Source organism: Rissa tridactyla, chromosome 7 (assembly GCF_028500815.1).
Source record: "Rissa tridactyla isolate bRisTri1 chromosome 7, bRisTri1.patW.cur.20221130, whole genome shotgun sequence".
NCBI classification, from domain to species: domain Eukaryota; kingdom Metazoa; phylum Chordata; class Aves; order Charadriiformes; family Laridae; genus Rissa; species Rissa tridactyla.
In genome coordinates this window covers 26,858,890-26,881,289 of record NC_071472.1, presented here as the reverse complement: position 1 = coordinate 26,881,289, position 22,400 = coordinate 26,858,890, and the positions used below count along the sequence as shown (strand labels likewise).

The 22,400-nt window shown below is 38.4% G+C and overlaps 1 protein-coding gene across 7 annotated transcripts in view; it reads left to right on the top strand.

Annotated features, from left to right (window-relative positions):
• LNPK (lunapark, ER junction formation factor) overlaps positions 1–22,107 on the top strand; it is a 53,583-nt gene extending 31,476 nt beyond the window's left edge. For 5 of the 7 annotated variants that reach the window (XM_054208781.1, XM_054208779.1, XM_054208778.1 and 2 more), the window contains 4 exons: positions 2,437–2,542; positions 3,214–3,284; positions 4,586–4,756; positions 11,606–12,557. In XM_054208781.1, the coding sequence (XP_054064756.1) occupies positions 2,437–2,542; positions 3,214–3,284; positions 4,586–4,756; positions 11,606–11,802 (545 nt within the window). In that variant the 3' untranslated portion in view covers positions 11,803–12,557. Of the gene's footprint in view, positions 1–2,436; positions 2,543–3,213; positions 3,285–4,585; positions 4,757–11,605; positions 12,558–18,480 lie in introns of those variants that run through there. The other 2 variants (XR_008467685.1, XR_008467686.1) reach the window with 2 other exon arrangements.
• The last annotated feature ends 293 nt before the right edge of the window (positions 22,108–22,400 follow it).

Sequence of the window (22,400 nt, the reverse complement as noted above, 5' to 3'; positions counted from 1 at the left end):
GTATGGATGAGAGGTGTTTTGAAAGGCATGTGCTGTTAGAAACATTGCAGCCTTAATGGCAAGATTAGTTTAATTCTGTTCAGCACTTCGAGTGGGCACAGCTGAAAATCTTTTATCCCTCCAAAGTTTGCCAAAGAGGATGGGGGCTAGCTGTACATGGCATTCATCTTGAGGCTTACTGTGATGGAGCACATTCTGCCATAAGTTACTCTTTTTCCTTTGTTGCTCCAGTCTGTGAAGGTTAAAAGGTAGAAGGCTTGAGATGTTAATTGCTGGCTGTTTACATTTAATGCTGTATTTAAACTTAAAGCCCATCTTGGATCAGCTTATCAAATAGTTAGACTTGCTGTGTTTTTGCCTGTGTGTTCCCTGCTTAAGAGGTTAATGTTACTTCTGCTCATAAGTTTATGAAATAGTATCAGTTGTGTTGGAAGCTATGACTTTGTGCATGTCCTGGTGCTGTTCCCAGCTAAGGTGCTACAAGAAAGGTAAATCTGTCTTCTGAGAAGCTTGAAATCCAATGTTCCCCACCCCCCCACCCCCCCCGGTATCTTTCAATTAAATGTCCTTCTGAATTAGTTCAACTTGCTAACAAATGTCCTTCTGGATTAGTTCAGCTTGCTAACAGTCTCTGCTCTCTTCATCATCCTTTATTTGGAGTTTTTCTAAAATCTTTTTTATGTCTTCAGGCAATGAGTTTAGTTTGCTTTACCCTTTTGCCTCTTCAGACAGTGGGTTTAGTTTGTTTTGCCCTTTAGCTTCCTCTTTTTTTATTGGGCATTATGGAGGATTCTGTGAAACGTATTTTCCCAAGAAAAGTACTGGGCGCATACAGGGAGTTGAAAAGAGAATTGAAGGCTGAATCTGTGGTCACTAAAATCCTTTGTTTTAAGCTATACCCTTTGTATATCTGTTTTTACTGCTATAGCAAGAACAGCTACAAGCCAGAACTTCTTCCTAAGGAAACACTGGTCACTTTTTGTGCCTTGAGAATTTTACTCCTAAGAACTAAATGTACTTAGTTTTAACGTGGCTTCAGACTACCATATGCTCATCTCAGTACAAAACCGGCTAATACTAGTTGAATTTTTTTCTGTCTAACTTTAACGATCTTGAGCTTGAATAAGACTTTTGCATTATTACAAGTAATTTTGTCATTAGGTTAAACTGAGTCTTATCTGTCAGGTTTCATAACTTTGTCTTGAGGTGGCTTGAAACTGGACCTCTTTGTCCCAGTTTCAGAGTTTTGAAAGGGACTGGTTCGTTGTCCTACTCAAATGTCCTTTTTCGTGGCCTTTGAACGTAATCCATAAAGGTCTTATGGAAATACATTTTAAGTCTTTCCCCCCCAGGTGCTCAATTAATTATCTTGCATTCAAGCCTATCTATCTAGTATCTGTTTGAAAGTACTGTAACTTAATACCTCCTGTCCTTGTGTAAAATGTCTCTTGGCCAGGAGAATGGCCTTGGGAAGAAATTTCAGATACTTCGTTATTTGAATGGCCACATCTGAATGATTCAGACTTAGTTTCTTACCAAATAGTGTTTTGCTCATTAAGCCTCGCATCTTCCGTTTTAAGGCTGGAAAGGAAGGTAGAAATAAGAACTCAGAGTTGCATAAAAGGAAATTGGCAGCTTGCAGTGGTCTTGTACGATAGACCAGAAGTTTTAAACTTTGTGGAAAGACAAGTCTGTGCCACTGGTCTACTTTAACTGCCATATGTGAACAGAGGTGAAAGAGGTGGTACCAACTATTGCTGTAACCTGTTCTTAATGGTTGTAGTTTGTTAAACACATGGGATATGAAAAATAAGATCTTAATAGTGGCCTTCTGGCTTCTTTGTCTAAGCAAAAAAAACCTGAAAGTGTCCAACTTTCCATTGAACGTGGGATTACCCAAGTGCCAAATGGCTAGGCAGGTTTAATGTGTAGACTGAGTGCGCACAATGAGGGCATGCTCATGCGGTGTAGTAATTACACAGAAACCAGTGGGTACTACTTTGGTAACATCTTTAGTTCTACTGTTGTAATTGATTTTACAAGATTTATTGGTGTAAACTCGAAATGTTGAATATGCAGAGTTGCGAGAATATGAAGAAAACTCAAACAAGGAGGTTTTCTTTGCTTAAAAATACTCTATTTGTGAGTAATCATTAAATACTACTGATGCTTTAAGTTCTTTAGAAGTTATAAATTTAATTACATGTCAAAGGTGTAAAAGAGTGATTTAATAAGACTATAAGCTAAAGGAGCAGAAGAGGAACTTTCAACTATTGTGGGTTTAAGTGTCTTGCAGCGTTCCTAGAGGACTAAGAAATGTGGCCATGTATATTAAGTGGTGCAATTATTTTATTACAGTAGCATACACAGTGAAATATCATGTTATATATAATAATATAGTTGAAAATAATTTTGACATCGTTTGTGTCTTCCTAGGTCTTCATCCTCCAGGCCCTCCTTTAGCAAGACCTATTCTTCCTCGAGAAAGAGGAGTTGTGGATAGAGTTATTGAATATTTGGTTGGCGATGGTCCTCAGAACAGGTAAAATAATGCTAAAGGAAATACCTAAACACTTAAGAGATAGGAAGCCAGATGCGTCCAGGTTAAAAGAATTGCAAATTCATTTGTTGGAAATTTTCATAATGAAATGGCCTTTTCTCAGGTGCTTTTTCAGGTGCTTCACCTGAAAACTCTGTAGGAAAAATTAACCTCCACTTTGGGTGGTATTAGCCATGTGATACAAAGAGAAAAATCTGTGCTCAAGTGGGTGAATGAATTATATTTTGAACTAAAAAAAAAATAATTTGATTATCTTAGCATTTCGGTTTTATTACTATTATAATGCTTTCAGATTGCCTTCAGAACTGTTGGAATGTATCAGAACTTCCATGTTAACTGTGGTCGCTTTTCATGTTGACTGTATTCTAATGAAATACAACCTTAATTTGTGTGTTATTTTCTGACAATGATGATATTAATATGTTGAACCATGAAGATTAAATTGTAGCTAAGAATATGTCACTGTGTTTAAACAAACTTTAAAAACTATTATTTAATAGGCAGATTTAGATTGCATTAAAGGATAATTTCACTGTGGAAATTACCTTTTAAGAGTAAATAGCCAAGCTATTAGTTAATATCTAAGGCAAGATGCATCTCACTTCAGTGTGTTATTACTTAATGGTATGTAATTATATTATTCATGTTTCTAGGTACGCCCTTATTTGTCAGCAATGTTTTTCTCACAATGGTATGGCTTTGAAGGAGGAGTTTGAATACATAGGTAAGAGCTAATCTGTGGTAGAATCTGTAGTAGTTGTCTTATGTTCCATAACTAACATGAGTCATACTTCATTTTGGTTACAGTTAAGTATTTAACTGTCACTGTGAAATGCCGCTTCATACAGGAACAGTTTTATGGTAACTTACTACTCTGTATCTTAAGATTCACTTCGAGACTTAGAGAAGTACTTTATTGCAACCTTCAGGCCAAGGATTTTATGTGTAGAAAACTATGCAGTAGAAATAAGCCTCCTCCAGTATATCCCTGAGAATTGCTACTGGCTATGAATGGTTCTCAGAAGGGTTTTATATTGGGAAACTATCTGACATTGAAGTGTGCCTCTTTTACCAGAACTTAAACAAAATTTTGCTTTGGCAAGAAGATCTTGGGGAGGTATCGGAAAAGGAGTGGGAACAAGCCCTAGGGGGCTATATGTGAGTTTATGGCTGACAATAACTTCAGACAGACGCAGCTCTTATTGAACACAGATGTTTTATTTTGCCTCCTTTCTACCGCAAGTGTAAGCCTGATGCTTAAGAAATGAAGGAATCTTAGATAAATATATTTCACTTTGTTTTGCTTAATTTTATGAGTAAATATACAACATTGTAAGAATAAGCTGAACATTTCCTATGGAACCAAAGATATGTAGTCTATATGTCATCCTAGCTTAAGTGAGTTCACAATTCAACTGTGCAAGAAATTGCCACTTCCCCCTTGTCTGGGGGGCGGGGGGGGGGGGGGGGGGCGCAGAAATATGCTTTTAACTATTAAGTGGTATCCAGTACTTCTCCACAACAAAACTGCCTTTTCTTAATTAAGCAGCACTGGAGCAGAATGCTCCTCAAAAAGCAGCATGAGACATACCTTGCAGAATCCATAGCATCCCCTTATTCAAACGATGTGGAAAGTGGCATCTTAAGGAGGGGGAAAAAACCCAACCATCTGCCAACTTAATCTTTTATAGGAAAGGATAGAATAATACTATGTGGCAACATCTTGTGGTACTGAATTGCATTATTTTGTTCATTGTGGTCAAATCTTTCACAGTGGTGGGCAGTAGTTGTAAGTGCAACAGAGATGAAAGGAAACAGGTTTTTAAGCAGCAAATGTAAGCTGAAGCTAAAAATGGAGTTGTAGGAACAGCTTGTGTAAGTTTGATGGAGATACTCTCAGATACTGGTAGTCACTTATCTACTTCTCTGTTTTTAGTGTTTTGGACAGTCAGAATATAGTGTAGGAATAAAGGCCAAATGTGAAATTAATTAGTGAGGCTACTTACTGGGTGTACTTTTGTGTAGCATTTAGGTGTGCCTACTGCTTTTTCCTGAATCCTGCGAGAAAAACTAGACCTCGGGCTCCACGGCTTCCAGACTTCAGCTTTGAAAAAAAGCAATCTACAGAACTACGATCTGAAACTGAGCTTCTAGAACCTAGAGAAAGAAAACCCCAGGAGACTCAACAGACAGAAGGTATGTGCTAATCTTGTGAAGTCTGCTTTTTTTTTCTTAATGTCTAATGAAATCCTCTCCCCTGCCATCTAGATCTCTGTCTACATGAGCTTTTTATAAGAACAAGAACAACTGAAGAACTCAAACACTGGAACAGGCTTCCTAGAGAGGTGGTTGATGCCCTAAGTCTGTTGGTATTTAAGAGGTATTTGGACGATGCTCTTAACACGATTTAACTTTTGGTCAGCCCTGAATTGGTCAGGCAGTTGGACTAGATGGTTGTTATTAGTCCCTTGCAGCTGAACTAGTCTGTTCTAACATTCTGTTGTAACTTCATAGTGGGTGCAGTTTGTGTTTTTTTCAATTCTCCTTGTCCTTGCTTCTAGCTTAGCTTGTTCATACTTGTCTTCTGTCCTGAACCCTAAAATTTCTTCACGTTGAGTGATATGTCTCATGGAAATGGTGGCATAACAAAATGTTATAATGTTAGTGATAAACGGATAGAAACATAGCACTGTAAATTACAGAAATTGTTAAGAAGGGAATATGTGCCGAAGTGGTTAACTTTTCACTGTGTTCAGCAGGTCATTTGATAGAGGTGTGTTGGAATTTCTGCCTTTGTTCCTTTTGCTGTTTTCCTCAGGGCAGGAAAATCTAGTAAAACTGCCTTGTTTAAAATCAGGGAGTTCAAAGACAAATTGTCAATTTTAATTTAACATAGTTCCTTTTGAGACGTTTTATAGTCTGCAGATACAGTAGGCATCTGGTGTACAGCCAACAGGAAGATGCAGTGTTTTAAGAGACTGCAGAAATTACAATTTCAAACCAGAGAATCTCCAGTTAGATGTGCTACTGAGTACTTGATGGGATTTTCCATTAGTTTAAACATGGATCTTGGGGGGTAAGTTATCAAATAGCGTACAGCCCTGAGACTTGGGCTAGAAACACACCAACTGTGGGAAACCGTCAGAGTGTTAACAGAAGGAATGATTATCTTCAACAGGGAGTACAGAATGGCATTGTCCTTTACTTCTGGCATGAAAAGGCTGCATGAGACGGGTAGGAAAGTCATATCTAACTGTAGCCATCTCTGGGTGTGGTCTGGTGCCGGTACGTTATAGGGAAAACTTGGTTGGTTTCTTTTCCTGGGCCATAGTGCACTCTTACTTCATTAAAAGGACTATTACTAGCATGAAAGAAAGACTGAAGTCAGATGCATGAAGCTAAGACGATGTAAAAGTCGTCTTTGCCCTTAAATGATCTAATGATCTTTTCAGCAGAGTGGAGGGTAGGTTAGTAGCTCTTGGCTACTTTTAAAAATAGAAGATTCTTGCAAAACAGACAGTTTGGGGTTTTTTTTACTGGGGTTTTCAAAGCTCAGCTTAGTTTCGTCTGTGTGAATCAAATGGGGAGGCTCTTAAAGATGGATATTCAGCTCTTGGAGGTGTATGCCTTGAGGGCTTCTGAGTATTATCCATAACTGCAGGTTCTTAGAGGTTTTGGGAGAGGGGAGATGCTAATTAAGCTGGTATTATCATTGAAGAAAGTGCTTATCAAACTATGCCTCTAAATGGGTCTGAGCTACTGAGTCAGTGTATAGATGTTATGCAAAATATAAACCCTTAAGAATTAGTGTGATATTTTTGTTAGGCACTTGAGATGTAGGAATGAAAATTCCCCAAAATAACTGTTGCTTTTCTGAAAGCAGAATTTTATCAAGTATTTCAGGATAAAAATAGGATGGTTTTATTGCAGTAAATATGACTTTACCCATTTACCTTTAACACTGAAAATTACTTGTTTTTTGTTGGTGGGGTCTTGTATTAATGTGCTGCCTTATTTAAAAACAATGACAAAGGAAACCACTGTGGAGTTCATTCCCTGATTTTCTTGTCCTGCAAGGAAGTATATGGTGAAATTTTTCAGAAGAGGCACAAGAAATAAGTAACTGGCACACTGACTTTTTTGGTTTATCTGGCTTAAATATCTGATCTTTTCTAAATATCTCGTCTCTGAGATGATGCGAACTATTCTTTTTCGATAATTAGTAAGCAGCCAGAAATAAAGTATGTGTTAATATTTTATGTAACTAATATCTGAGAAATGTCTTGTTGGTGTAGAAGAGGCCAGGGCTACCCTATCATTTTGTCACTGTGTATTAACTGCCTGTGACTTGCCACGAAGTAATCTCTTATGAATGAGAAAAATATCACTTTCAGTAAATCACTTTTTCCATCAGAACTCTAATTTGAAACATAACTGCTTACCAGCAGTTGGGCTTTATTAATAAATGAACTTATTCCTTGGTTATAAGTTTAAGGTACAAAACTATCATTGAGGCGTAGCTCTGGGGAAGGCTTTTGTTCAGTGCGGTGATACAGCCGCCGTCACAGCAAGCATAGAGAATATCTGCACTTACAGCTGTAGACAAACATTAACATCAGGAAACCAACTCCACCACAACGCTGACAGCACAGGGAGATCCAGCTCTTAGCTGTAACTCATTTAAACCGTAGCTGCATAGCTCGAAGAACCTGCAAGCTAATGTGATACAGAAGTGCTATAAATACTTTTTTTACTAGTCAGCTACTTTTACTAATGAGTAGAGCATGAAGCTGAGTCTCTTTCCAGTTGTGTGCTCGTGCAGTGACAAGCATGTTACATGCAACTCCTGTGGATAAGAGATCTGAAGAACGGTTATGGGGAGTGATGTTGGCACTGAACCTTGGATTTTTAATCCTTTGGAAATACGGAGTCATCAGCTGTCACTCTGAGGCACAAACGTCATGCTTCCCTGTTCAGCAGAGTAACTTGGCAAGTTTTAGTACCAGAATGAAGCTATATACTTCAGTTCTGTTCTTGCCTTTTTCTTAAATGGCTCTGTCTTGAATTTTTTTCATCAAAGGCTAGTCTGTTCTCCTATGTACTTCTCTTTAAAAAAAAAAAAAAAAACCCAAACAAACAAAAAACCCCCACAAAACAAAAAAACTGCTGTTGTTTGGATCATACTGAAAAAGCCAACGGGAGCCACTTTTATCCTCTTGATTAATTTGTCTTTACCTGCATTTGGTATTGTTACGCTGTGTTCTTGATTCAGGTTTAGCGTTTAGCAAACTTCTGAAGGTTTAAACAATATTTGACTGCTTCAGTGTTTTGTGGTGAAGAGCTGGTGCTGGTGTTTGGAGGTCTTTGTTCAGATGCCTTTGAACTTCAGATTTCGCCACGGTGGTCAGCACTTTATGGAGACAACTTCCTGTTAAAATTTTTATGACATTTCTTGACCATCCTGATGAAATATTTTATGATAATATTTATAATGCTCTGTCACTTTTAAGGATTCTTGGAATACAGCAACTGCTAGTATGTTTGAAAGGACTTCCATTTTAAAGGTAGATGGAGAAACTGGGTCTGTTGTTCAACAGAAGGATTCATGGTACTGCTGTCTTCCAGAAATAAACCTGCTTCAAGTGCACGCTTATCTATGAGTATTACCAGAAGTAGGGCTTGGCTTTGGGCAAGTGTTATAGATGGAGCAGAAACTTGATCCAGGAATAAAACTGGTTGAGGACAAAGGACTAAAAAATAAGCTTGAGTATTTGTTCTGATCAGAATGGTCTGCGTTTGGATTGTTTTTTTTTTTTTTTAAAAAGACAAACCCTGGACTGGAGGCATGTTCTGTTTCGGAGATTTGGCTTGCCTTTTTACCAAATATGCCCTGCTTTCATAGGGCAGCATGAGCCTGCTGTATTTTTGTGAGCTGTTGTTTCTTTGAGAAGATGTGAGTTTCTGCCTACTGTGCTCTTTCCTTAGTTCAGCTAATATGGCTAGAATTCAATGATTTCTCAAGCAGATGTGGGTCAATTTACCTTGAGTTTAATGACTTGTAAACGAGTTATTTTTGTTTAAAAATGTATTATGTTTCCAGTCTACCACAATTCAGTTTTGCTTGGTAGGATGTCAGGGGTACAGGGGATCAAATGCTGTGGTGTTACCGGGTGGCTTTTTCAAAGGCTTTGCAATGATATCAAAGCCATGAAGGCAGACTACTGTGAAGCACATGTTCCTTAAAGATATTTGAGACACATGGCACTGTGTGAAAGTCTGTCCTAATGGGGAGCTACAGTAGTGAAGAAAACTTCTGCCAAAGCTCGTGAAAGTACAAGTAAATTAGCTATATTTTAGTGCAATTATACCATTTTTTTTGCGAATTGCTGCATAACAGACATAAGTCTTCTATTTAATTTAGTGGTGATGCAGTATTGCGATTTCAATGGTTACGCAGTGAAATATTCTCTGCAACAAGATGGGTAGCTGACCGCTTACAACATGAAGTACATATGCTTTCTAAGTACGGAGCATTAAGCAGGAGTGTTGGGGGGGGCAGGGAAAGGAACTGCTGTAGCCAGGAGCAGGTTTTTAAAAGTTGTATTGATACAGCTCTTAAATTTGCCTTGGGCCAGCATAGGGCTGTTTGCTGTTGAGATCATGTATATGTCGCTACATTCCTCAGTTAAATCATGGATTAAGTATTAATCATCAAGGACACTAATTTTCTTTTGTCATCTTTTTAAGTCTATGGTCAGAGCTTTCTGTTATATACTGCTCTTACAATAATTTAAATCATGCAATACTGAGATCAAATTAACTTCAGGCAAGCTTTCTGTAATTGGTGTATTTAAAATGGAATCACTGTATGTGTTTAATGAAGGTTGGTCATGTTTATGGTTGGAGTAGTAGCATCACTTACTATGATTTCCCTGACTACTTATTTAAAGGACCTCCTCGTTATAAAAGTTCCTTATAACTTTGACAGACTTAATTATTAGAGCAAAACTAGTTTGTTTTAACTGTATATTCTGGAGAGTTTCAAGAGTTTCACCAAGTTTAATCAAGAACAAGGTGAAGGGAAATCATGTAACACGTGACAATTTTTTTTAGAGAAGCAGTGTCTTTATACCTTTTAGTAGAATATAAAAATGAAAGCAGCATTCTTCTACTGTTCCTTTGCATATAGATAGTTAGAATGTGCACTTGATCAGGTTTTCTCCTTTTAGTTAGGAGCTTCTGCTAGTGGCTGATGGTCCTTGGGGCTGTCCTCAAACATGTTTTAGATGTTCAGCATCCTCCTGATCGCACGGAATGAAAAGTTTCTTTACCTCAATTAGACTAAGAACAACTCACTTCTGCAGAGTGCTAAGCATCATTCAGTTCAGAACTACAAGACTGAAACTCTGTAAAATAAATAATAGTTGGGTTATGCCACAAATGAGTTAAGAGGACATGAAGTTGTTTCTTCCTCACGTTCTATACTTTCTTTGACTTGAGTCTGAACGGCAGCGATAAAGAAGGAATGTAACTCAAGTGTGGCGGTGTTGCAGCAGGAAAAGGCACAAACTTATTCATAGAATTTGAAGCTGAAGAGAAAATGCAGAGATGAGACAGAAAGAAAACTGACAGTTGGGAGATGAAGATTGAGCACAGGCTGGGATGGGATCAAGATGGAAATTGAAGAGCAGGAAGGGAGAGTGGGATAGTCTGGAAAGGAACTGGGAACATTAGTTTGCTTGGGCAGAAATAGGAGGGTTTGATCATCTGACAGATGGCTCCAGAGAAATTTTGGAACAAGGAGCCAGGGCAGGTGTTGAACAGCCTGTAATTGAGAAAACAGGGAAGGAAGCTGAATCAGGAGGTAAGTCAGCTGCAAACTTGCTAAGATGGCATATCAGGTCAGAGGAAGAACTGGAGAAGCTGGGCTGCGCTGAGCAGGCTGAAGTGAAGCCTGGATCTAGCTGGGTGGGGCTGTGTGTGGGAAGAGGGGTCTCGAGTTCTTGGTGACAGATGGCAGTCGTACCAGGTCTGCTGGACGAGGGTGTGCAGCAGCCACTCTTGTCAGGAGTGACCCAAGAAGTCAGAACAATGGTTCTGAAACTTTCAGCCCTGTTTGAGTTCTGTGAACATCAGCCTTAAGCAGCCTGGTTGCTCCGACACCCAATGTGTTTTGATAAATATGAAACGACAGACATTTGATAAAGCTAACATTTTTGAGCTGTAACTTTGCATCAGTTTTGCAAACTGTTTGCCTTCACAGTGTGTGTTAATACTGTATAGCGTTGACTAAACTAGTCAATAAACTGCCACCAATACTCTCCTTCTACAGTACTTGTGTCATTTAGTGCAGCACGTGGTGGTCAGTTCTTCAGTGCTTATGCTTACATCAAGATGTGACTCTTATGTCTCACACGCTACTGAAATCCTATTGTGAAGCTGGAATTTACTTCTTTAGAGGTAGTACTTACGATAAATATTTTTGACTGATCTTCAAAATATGCCTATTATCAAAGAAACTCCCATTCCAGACTGAGAGTAAAGATGCTCCTGTGTATCCTTCCTACAGTTTCTGTCGGAAGATTGAGAATATGCAGTAATTTTCATTGGCTGTTTTTGAGATGTTGAGAGCTAGATTAGAATAATATTTTTTTCCCCCTGATTATCTGGCTCCTTATGTTTGAAGTAGTTTTCACCAAATAGAATGTTTGTAAAACTTCCATTAATAAGCACAAAGAAGCTGAATTACCATCATGTCTTATTTGTGACAGTCTCACATTACTGAACAAACTTAGAAAGATTCTGTTGAGAGTGAACATATACAAATAATAACTAATATTTTCATAGTGGGATCTGAACTCTTTTCCATAGTACTTTTTCCTTAAATTTTACAGGTTTTACCCGTGACCCTCTTGTTGAGAACTTCAGGCGGTGAATAGTCAAAACCTATGTGCGATTGCAAAATGTTGGTTCGTTTGCCTTTTAAGAATATGAGCTACCTCTTCATTTCTGGAAATGGTTATTTCATCATTTTTCTTTCCACAGAATCTGAAGAAGACATGACCCATATTGTTGAGACAAATGAGACAGATGATAAAGCACCAAGTCCTGAGCAGCTAAATGATAAGCTAGCTGAAGAAGTTGAAAAAGAAGAAGCAGAAAACATTTCAACGACTGAAGACTCTATTTCGGAGTCTATTCCAGCTGAACCAAGTGAAGAATTTTTAATGAAAGCAGAATAAAGTACTTCAAGTGCCTTCTGTAGCTAGTTTTTTAGCTTTGTTCATGCCTGTTGTTACTATTCAGGTGAGCTTTTTTTTTAATGGTACAACTTAAAAAATCTCGCTTGAGCTCAAACTGCCTCAACTGCCACAGTATGTCAAAGCTATGTGTAAAAGTGGGTCTTGTAAATTAAGCATGTGTCTTTAAATAAGTTAACTCACAGAATGTATAGTTGGTTGAAGTCTAACAGTTGTAGCCATAGTTCGGTTTGCATATTTAAAAACTTAAGTATAGCTTTGCTAAGGGTGACCTATAATTTGACATCTCTTTAGCTGTCACACGTAAGAGCAATTACTGGCAGCGACTGACCTAGTAAGTTTGATCTAGTGACCTAAACATACTTTTTAATGCTTCCCTGTTAAAATTAAGTACATTTTAAATACACAGATGTTTACAAGCTAAAGTGTCATCTGACTTAAGCATATGGAAGTGTCATTACAGTGTTGTTAATGTTATTCATTGTCTAACTTTTTGACAGAATTCAGTTAAATGGCACTCAGATAAATGGCATCTCCTTTGGTATTTGCATTGCAGGTGAACCGGAGGCACGTACATACAAAACTGTTTTGTGTTTACATAAAATATAGAAAGTCTCTGCACTTGATTGTACTTGAATACAAAGCACTATTTATACCTGTACAATAATGACAAGATATAAGTGAATTTTGTGCCTTTGTGTATTTTGTTAAAGGAAAATAAAGACCTCTAGCAGCAATATTTGCTTTGTGATTCCTAAAACTGAAGTGAATTCCTGTTCTGCTGTATGCAGCTATCCTACAGTTACTTTGTGGAAGTTCAGAAGGAATGTGACAGCTTAAAAGGAGCGTGTCTGTATGTAGCTAAGGTGGCTTTGACAGACTAGAAGTAGATCCCTGATCAATAGGGGAAGCGCATGTGCGTTTGCCAAAAGGCTTTTCCTAACTGTGTTTAAAGTCTGTTGATCTTATTTATTGTTAAAATTACAATTAATTTTTGCTGCTGGATTACTGAAATTTTACTTTTTTTATTGTATACCTTTTCAAGCGAAGGACGCTTGTTATACATTTCCTGTTAAATATAACAGTTGGGAACCTGGACTAGAATTTTTCTGGTGCCTGGAAGTGAGGTACCTAAATCAACAAGATTTTTTTAGAAATAAAAGCTGACCACATGTAACTTGGTTGATTTAGTAGTAGTTCTGATAAAAGTTTTATCATGTGTGGTGTTCTCTGTGTACCTCACTGTATGGAGGGAAGGAGAAACTTGAAAAACAATTTTTATCCATTGTTTTGTTCCCAAGGTGAACTGGTTTTATGGTGTAAAGGTAGCAAAAAGCTAAATCTTAGTAGCTCAAAAGCCCTCCAGAAGAAAAGCGTGTTGCTAAACAAGACCTTAGTAGCCATGTCTTTGAGACATAGTCATTACGTGAACAGTGATGATTAATTTTATTTTCCAAATATATGCTTTATTTTCCAGTTCTTTGGGGTTGGTTTAGAAGCTCAACCCTTATATCAGTCAGAATAAGTTTAGTCTGTATTTAGATAAATGAGGAAATGTTTTTCTGGTTCACTAACTAAATTGCAATTCGTATTTTAATTAATAGTCTTAATAGACAAAATATAGGCATGTGATTAAAGGAGTACTTTTAAGTGTTTGGTTTTATTTATATAAACAAAGGTGACTATCTTGTGTGTGACTATCTTAGTTGGGAATACAAAGGAAACAGTCCCTTCTCCAAACGTGTCTTACAGTACGAGGAAAGTAGAGGGTGCAAAGTGATAGGAGGAGAATGCATTGTTTAATATTTTAAGAGAATGTATTTTATATTCCAGAACCTCTTTAAAATAGAAATAGTTTTTCCTGCAAGGTGACAAAACTCATTCATTATTTTGTAAGACATTCAGATGTTAATTTCTGCATTGCATTTTTTACATGGCAAATCTGTCTGCTTAAAGCCTGATTTCTTTGGAGAAAAAAAAAATCACAGACTACGTCAGTAATTCAGCACAGTAGGTTGTTGGATGTACTTACATTATAAGCACTAAAAAAAAGTAAACTTTGATGTTATGATCCCTCATATGGGATATGAAAGCATGAATTGCTGTCACTTCAGAAGTTAAGATTAGTCTAGGCCCATGTATTATTTCCTGCTAAAAATTTGTATCTTAAGTGTCAGGCTTTTTGTAGAGTAATTTGAGGTCCTTCCCATAACAAGCAACCACTGAGCTGAAATGCATATAGCATTTACTGAACTGACTGAGAAAATAATTGGTTGATATTGGAGCTATACATCAAAGTTTTTTTTTTTTTTTCATTAGCCTGGGAGATGTCTGTTTTCAGATGTCCTGCTGAATGTTTCAGATGCTTCTTAGGTTTTTGGGAATCTCTTTTGTGTTTTTTTTTCTGTGTTTTTGGGTTGGGGTTTTTTTTTCGTTTTTTTTGAAAAATGAGGCTCAGTATCTGGTATGGTGTGGGGGGGAAAGAACGTGTTGTTTCTCCCAACATTCTTAAATGTGACATTAGCAACTTGCCACAGGAGTGATTGATACTTTCTGTTTAATATGTCACTGAAGGATCAAGTAGAGACTGTCAACCTGATGTGGAAATAAATACTTGTTAAAATGCAAAAACCTGGCTTTATGAGACCGAAGACTATCTAGAATTTTTGAGGAGGGGAAGAATAAGTGAGTTTTAAGCGCGTAACGGAGTTAAGTGAGTTTTAAGTGCGTAACAGAGTTTTCATGAAAGACTTTTGTATTAAAAGTGTGTCTAAGCAGTTGTTCCCACTATTTATTTCAGAAGGCTCGAAAAAGATGTTAAGGATGTCCTGGTAGTTTGGTCTAGGAAAGATCTACTTTTACCTTTCTCATTTATCAGGGTTTAAAAGCAGCTATAGTGAGTGAGGGTAGAGGGTTAATTAATCTGTAAGTGAATTCAGGCTCAGGGAGATCCATATGACTGTGAGCTTTCCTCAATTTACAGTAAGCATTCATGTGTTACTCCTGCCAAGTTGTGTGCCCCAGTCCTGATACGTATGTGAGAAGAGGATTCAGTTTCTGCAGCAGTTGCTTCTTGGCTTCTGTCTGCTGCGAGTGTGGCGATAGTAAAAGACGCCTGTCCAACAGGAATTGGATCGAAATCCAAAAATAGCCCTCAGTGAACAGCAGCAGCCACACTTAGTCATGTCTTTCTAACACCAAAAAACTTGGAAGTAGGACTACGTAGAGCAAAAAGGTACAGCAGTCGTCAGTCTGCAGTTGGGTTAAATATCACTGACTCTCAAAAGATGAGGAGGTGGAAGAAAGTAGGAGTGAAAAATATAAGAAATGCCATAGTTCCATGTTTTAGTGTCTTCTGACTTCCTAGTATGTACTTGAATCTTACTTTTTTCAGAAGTACTTAAAAGCTGGGTCCTGTGAAGATCTCACTTCCAAGAGATGTTATGCAAGTCCCTCTTCTTCCTGTGGTCTGGGTGAAAAGCAAAATTGAGTGGGGTAGTAAAGTAATACTTGACAAGCTTGTTGGTGCCATGTTTTATTGCTTCTGAAATATTGTGAGTAATTGCAGAGATCTCCTTTTATTCAAAAGCAGTTTATATATTAGGGAGGAATTACCTGGGCTATGTAAAATCTGGCATGAAAGACAAATGAGTGTTCTGGTTCAAAATAAATTGAAGTGAGCCAGTTGGTCAAATTTAAGTTTTACTAAAAAGCCTGCAGAACAGGGAAATGAGGGAATGTTACTGCAAATTCTAATACTTATTCTAAAGGAGAACACAATTGATTACCCTTGGATGTTTTGACAGAAATAAATCATTTAGTGGAATCTTGGGATGGAGATAGTTTTGTCTCAAGAAAGCCGTTCAGCCTGCACGCAGGAAAAGCAGAAGAAGCTCTCAAGGAAAGGCAAATGAAGATGATGCAGAAGCTGACAATTTATGGACTGATCTAGAGGTTATCAAGAGCATATAACTAGGGGAGTGCATGGTTGCCTTCAAGTCAAGAGCGAGAAGGTTGAACCCCATGTGGAGCATGAGTAGAAGCCAATGGAAGTATTAAATAAAAAAAATGAGTGAAACAGATTGGGAGGGAGGGTGTTTTGTCTGTCAGAACAAGATCTTAAGAGATAACGAAGGTAAGAGCCTGAAAAGATTTTTCAGGAAATGTAGTTAGGGTTTGGCCGTTACTACATGGCAGTGCATACCCCGGGCTAATATATCATGTTCTGATGTCAGAAATAATAAGGATGCATTTCACAATGAATCACATTGAAGAAACTTGTTTGCTTTTTAGAATTAGTTCCAGAATAAGTACATGACAATAACTTGGTAGAATAAGACTGTCTAGATGATGGTAGCCAAGTTGCTCTTATCCTGTTTGTTTAAACATTAAAACTTAGAAATTCTTTTCTACTTCTAGGATTAGTGAAACTGTAGCAGTAATTATTTTTTTTATAACCTTATTAACCTTCAAAGGTTAAGAGAAACACTTCTCTGGTGCATGGTTCTGAACTTAGTAATGTTTGTGCACTTGTGATCTGTGGTGATGGACAAGTGAGTAGGCGAGAGGGAGCTGTTCATTATTCAATAGTTAGGTCTGCTATTAAGAACTTCAAAGGTCTTAATCTTCCTAAAGTCTGAACATACTCAGTACAAGAGTACTGGGTATAAAGGAAGTTCTAAATAAGCTGCTTCTGGAGTGAGGTTTTGTTAGGTCTTCCACAATGGGGAAGACTGACCATGGGGTAAGGAATGGCCCCTCTGCGAATTGTTTCACGAGAACAACAACCTCGAAGATTCATTTTGCATCTCTGTTGGCAAAGAGAACTGAGTGTTGTCAAGCAAAATGTTTAGCCCTCATTTCTTTCCATGTCTTGCATGTTGTTTTGTGTTTTTTTTTTTTTTGCCTAATATCTCAAAGATGTTCTTTCCTGTCCAGTCGCATGGTTAAAAGTTAGTGCCTCAGATCTCAGCATCTCGTGTTTCAGTTACTGTCTTGAACTGATAAATGTAAACCTGTGCGGATTTCTGGTGTAGTGAGCCTCTCAAGTTTCACATATATGTTTGTAGTATATAGGAGACTGTATAGAAGACACATCCCTAATACAACCTAATTTAAAAAAAGGCTACAGGTCATCAAGTGCATAAACACTAGGAGGAAAGTATATTTTCCATGAATAAACTCAGACTGGAAGTTTGAAAGTTCCTAATAATTTGGACCAATAACCTTGCAGGAGGCATTAGGTTTAAAACAGGGTTTGAGAATGAGAGGGCAATAGGAAATTACTCTGTGACCAATGGAGTTCTTTCCAGTGGTGTCCACCTTTCCTCTTTACGCTTAAGAATGTATTAAATGGCAGGTTCTGTGTGATAGTTCATGGGAGAGATTTTTGGCCGTTGTCAGAAAGTTTGGATTCCCTGAAAGTGTATGTAAAACTTAATTACTGATCTGTGGCAGTGCTCTGCTCTTCCAGTGTGTGGTCTTTGGGTGGAGTTCACAGGTGTCAAGTTTGTAGAGGGTGAAGGAGGTGAGGAATTGCAACCAACTCTTCTAATGCAAATGTTCCTATGGGGCTGGTTGGCATGGGGCTGTTGCCTTCCAGGTCTTGGTGCCTAGTAACGCACCACAACTTCTGTCAGAGCACAAACTGTAAACTTCCATCAGAAGTGTGCCATACTTGAGATTGTAGTAGCCTGAAATTAAGTGCAATTTATGCTCTGGATTCTGTCTCTTTGGAGGAAAAGTGTGGCATCCTGAGCAGGTGGGAATTTCTTAGCACCTGGTTTTTACCACAGGTTTGTTTACACAACAAATAGAATAAGTTACAGTAGCGTCTAACAGTAGGAACTGCTGCCCTCCAGCATTTAAAAAAAATAATAGAGTTGTCCCTTAAGATCCTGAGCCTCAAGGAATTTGACTTCTCTCCACCATTGCTTTTGATTTGTGAACCTCTCTGGGGTCCTGTCAGGTCACATTCAATCTTGTCTCTGCAAGAATAAGACCTAGAGAGGTGTATGATAGGCAGGATAGAGCGAAGGGTTTTAAAATGAAACGTATTGATTATACAATAATTTGCTCCCAAACCATGGGGTTTTGAGATTAAAGCAAACACTCCGAAGACTCTTGATAGATCATCTAGCTTGGCAACAGTGCAAAAACCTAAGGCATTGAATCATAATATAACCCTCGCAAGGTTGCATAAAATCAATTTGATCGTGACTTAATTTTTGTGTAGGAGGGAGGGAGGGTCCTGACCGATTCTTATAAAAACTGGTTATTCCTCGCTGTGGGAACAAACCTACTCCAGGGGCTGCTCCTGTACCTACCTAGTGCTGTGCTGCTGGGATCCCCAGTAAACAACTACTAATGTTTTTCAGGAGGGCTTCATAAGCCTTCACCACCGTGAAATCATGTATTTTCCTTTTATTGTGTGACAGGAATAATTTGCGAAAGGGAGATTGCAACTGCCAGAGAAATACGTGCAACAAAATCCTGAAATTATCAGATATAGGAGAAAACAAGGGGTGCGAATACTGGAGATCTGGCAATTTTGGGCATTCCGTTTGTAAATTCAAATTCGTCTCTAAATTCGTAACTTATATTGAAATAATAATTCTTTCTCTCTTTCTCTCTCCATTTTTGCTGCCTAAATGAAAATAGAGATGCTGGATTTGTAGAAAACTCAAGCAACAAAGACCTTCTAGCTCTCCTGAAACGGTCTGCTCTCTAATTCCTTGCATCACCTCAAGGAGTTCTGCTCAGTTGATGAAACTTAATTTTTGACCTGTTCAGCACACAAAGAAAAACGTTTTTCAAAAACGCCGAGAAAATGCATTTTTAAGAAAACTCTTTTAAATGCGGTTTTGAAAGAAATCTGAAAGTTGTTATTTCTTGAGGAATGTTTGTACTTCTATCTTGTATGTTTTGTATATTGAGCTGTTATTTAAACAGGAAATCCTGTATATTTATAGCTTAAATTCTTATTATTGTGATACCTCTGTTTTTGCTGTAGTAAGGGGAATGTGTGTTTATGTACTATAAACAGTATCTTTAATCAGAAGTGTCATTTTAATCCTAGTTGTGGCCTTGACCGGTAGTTACATCACCTGCAGTTGAAACTCCATTAAAATCAATGGGAAAGATGTTAATTAGCGGGAATTCTTGGGGTCTGGTAGACTTCGTGAAATGTCTGTCTCAGCTTTTCTGCTTGTAAAAGAGAAAATATTTAAACTCCTGCTCCCGTTTTTAAATTTGGTATTTTTAAAGGAAATTCTAAAGATTATGAAATTAACTGGTATAGCTTGTTGTTTGAACGTGTGCCGCCTTTGCTGTGTATGTAATTTCTTTGAGGAAAAACCTGGTTCTGAAAAAGCTACTGAAGATTCGTCTGATCTGGATTATGATGATGGCTGGGGTAAGAGGCTGCCCTTTGCGTAGCAGTGATTTATGGTTTTAAGGTGATAATTCTGTTTAGTAGTGCATCCGGTGCTGGCTATACTCAAATCAATTTGGATTTCGTAGATGATTATTTTTTTTTTTAAGGCTCTCATATGTTACCAAAACAAGGATGAGGGTGCCCCAGCTTCTTCAGTGCAGCCCCCGCCCCCGAGTTGGACTGGCATATGTAGGAAAAGAAAGTGGTTCAAGGTTGAGTAGGTTCTTCTGATAAGACCCATTTATCTGTGCTACAACCAATTGTGAGAACTCCTGGCTCATGCCACGAGCAGCCAGTGACCCACCATGGAAGGGTGGGCTGGCATACGACTGCAAAATTCTGTGTGCACAGGGAAAGCCTGCCTTGTGACTCAGTATTTAAAAAAAAAAAAAAATTGTGTGGCAACTTCAGAGGGGACTGAAGAACTGTGAAGATGCTGATTCCATAGGCGCATACATTTCAGGGTGGGTATTACAAGTTTTATTCTATCTAAATGGTGATTTATGTCCTTATTCCTGCATTATTGTCCACAAGGTACTGCCCTGTGTCACAGGCCTGTATTACCTGATTTTTTCAGACTGTTTCATTTTCATTAGTGCGGCTGCTGTAGCTTGTGATCAGCGTACTGCACCTCATTGATAATCTAAGAGAGTATTAGAGGCGCAGAAGTGACACCTAACCCCGTCAGTCTGGCTTGATTGACCCTGCAGCTTCCGAAACATGGGTTCATTTTTATTTTATTTTTTTTTTTTTAAAAACCCAAGTTAGCCCCACATCCATTTTCACACACGTTCCGGGCAGTTTAAAGGTTGGTCGGAATCGAATATTGCTCTTTCAAATTTGATAATGTATGAGTACAGAACTGTGACCTTTGATACGTAGTAATACATCAACATGACACGAGCAGTAAGTGCCGCAATTACCTTTACTACACTTGAGATTGTGTTTTAGTCCTCATCTTGTAAGCAATTATTTCAGGGGAAAAAAAAAAAAAGGATGCCTCTGAGTTAAATATATTTTGCAAATAGTGTAAATGCAGAAATTAATCTTTGGGGACTTTTTGATTTACAGGTGAATGGTTTCAAATGAATCTTGGCTTTTAAATTAACGTTGGTTCAGTGGTAGAAAGGAGTCTTGCGCCACTGGCTTCTTTTACGATACTTTTTTCTGGGAGAGTTTCTTTAACCCTTTTTGTTGTGTTCTAATGTAATCTTAACTTTCATATTCTGGTTTATGGCTAAAGCCTGATCCTGCGAGCAGGTGACGTGTCACTGCGTTCGTGTTGCTCCCGTGATAATATCTGTCAGAGTTAGTGACGTGCATGATAGTAACGCAAGTTTACATGCTTTTAAGTGCTGTTCAGAACATACGAGAGTATCTCAGACCTGCACCACGTACTGATTTAAAAGGCTGTTTTAGCTGCTCCAGTGATGTTTCATCTTTTTCCTGAGCCCATCCAAGATACATTTGGTTTAGTTTCCAAGCTTTCTTCCTCACCTGTTGTTATAAATTATTCGGGTAATGATAGTGCGCAACCACTACCTGGTAGGCGCGATAAAAACACAAATCAATACTCCTTGCCAGAGAGCAGAAAGCCTCGAGAGGACTGATAGCGGCTTCTGTTCCGCGGACTAAAAATCAGAATAAAATTACTGTGTCATTCTGAGCAAGCAATTTGAGTAACCGTTGAATGGTGACTTTCTCTCAATGCCCGTCTGTCATGACCAAAACTCGAAGGAATAACTTGAAGCAGAACTTCTTGTTCTTCTGAAATATCTGCTTCCTCAGCGGCCGGGCGCTGAGCAGTGTCGGCGTGCTGGGGTTAGGCACTGAACTTTAATTCAGGAGCTGGGAAAATGCTCATTTGGTTTTATGTGGAGGTCGAAATCAACACCTTTTGGAATGGTTTTCTTTAAGCTGCCCAAAAATGGAACGCCTAGACCCTGGTGAATGGGACCTTGGTGGAGGAGGCGGCCGACCCGGGTGGCTGATGTGGGATGGGGACTGGATGGAGCCTGTCTCTCCCAGATCCGAGCAGAATGGCGAGTGCTTTCTCCAGAGCGGGTTTCTTCTGTCCAACTCCTGGCTGTGGAAATTGCTCGTTGGCTGTACATACACATTGGTCATAAATTGCTAATTAAAGCTTCAGCAAAACGGACGAGTGTCTCTAACAGAGTTTCTCACTGCTTTTCTAGCAACGGTTAGAAAATTCTTGACTTTCTGTGGTGCCGTTTGTTCTCTGGGAGGAGGAAAAGCGAAACAAATGCATTAGATCATCACATTAATTGCTCCTCGTCAAGCTCGCGGGTACACAAACTGTTTTGCAGAGCCACAAGGAAGGCGCTGCCCGGGGGAAATTGCGCAAATGTTTCTGTGCTGTTTCTTGTTGCTTTCAACCTGTGCCTGCAAGGGCACTTGGGCCCTTATCTATTTCAAAATAATAATAATAAAAAATCAGCAAAAAACAAAACTTCAAGCTTTTGCATGCTTTCATTAAATTTTAAATGTTAATAGTAGTAACTTATTTTGGAAAAAACACCCAACCCCCCTTTGTGCAGCATTTTCCATAAAAAAAAAAGTAAATATTGTGTATATGGCAATCTTGAGTCTATGCCGCTGACTTTAGTGGATGAAGGTGGTTACAACAGCTCAGTGTGGAAGTTTGTTTTTCGTCTGGGGCTCCGTTTGTAGGAAGTTCCTTATGGTGAAAGGATGCCCTTGTGCAGGTGGGTGGCTCCATGGGTAGAGAAGTGCATTTGTTACTTGGCTACAACGGTAACCACCGCGTCAGTATTTGTTGATTGTTGTTTGCTCATGCTGAATTTATTACTTCTGGTGACAACTTAGGCATCTTTAGTTCTCTGTATTGTATATTATTAACTATTTTTATTTATTTTTTTTTAAAGAACTGGCAACACTGGTATTCCCCAACAGTAGAATCCCTTTTATAGTGTCTGGAAAACATTTCCTTTCTCTCATATTTTAGAGAAGTGAGTGAAGGTAATATTTTTTTTCCCTACTACATTCCTACTACAGCAATGTGACTAGAATTATTTATTTCTCAAAAATGCTCAGATTTTTGTCTGTTTCAGCTATTTGGCTACATCTGGGTGTTGCTGGGGCTTTTTTAAAGAGATGGTGAATG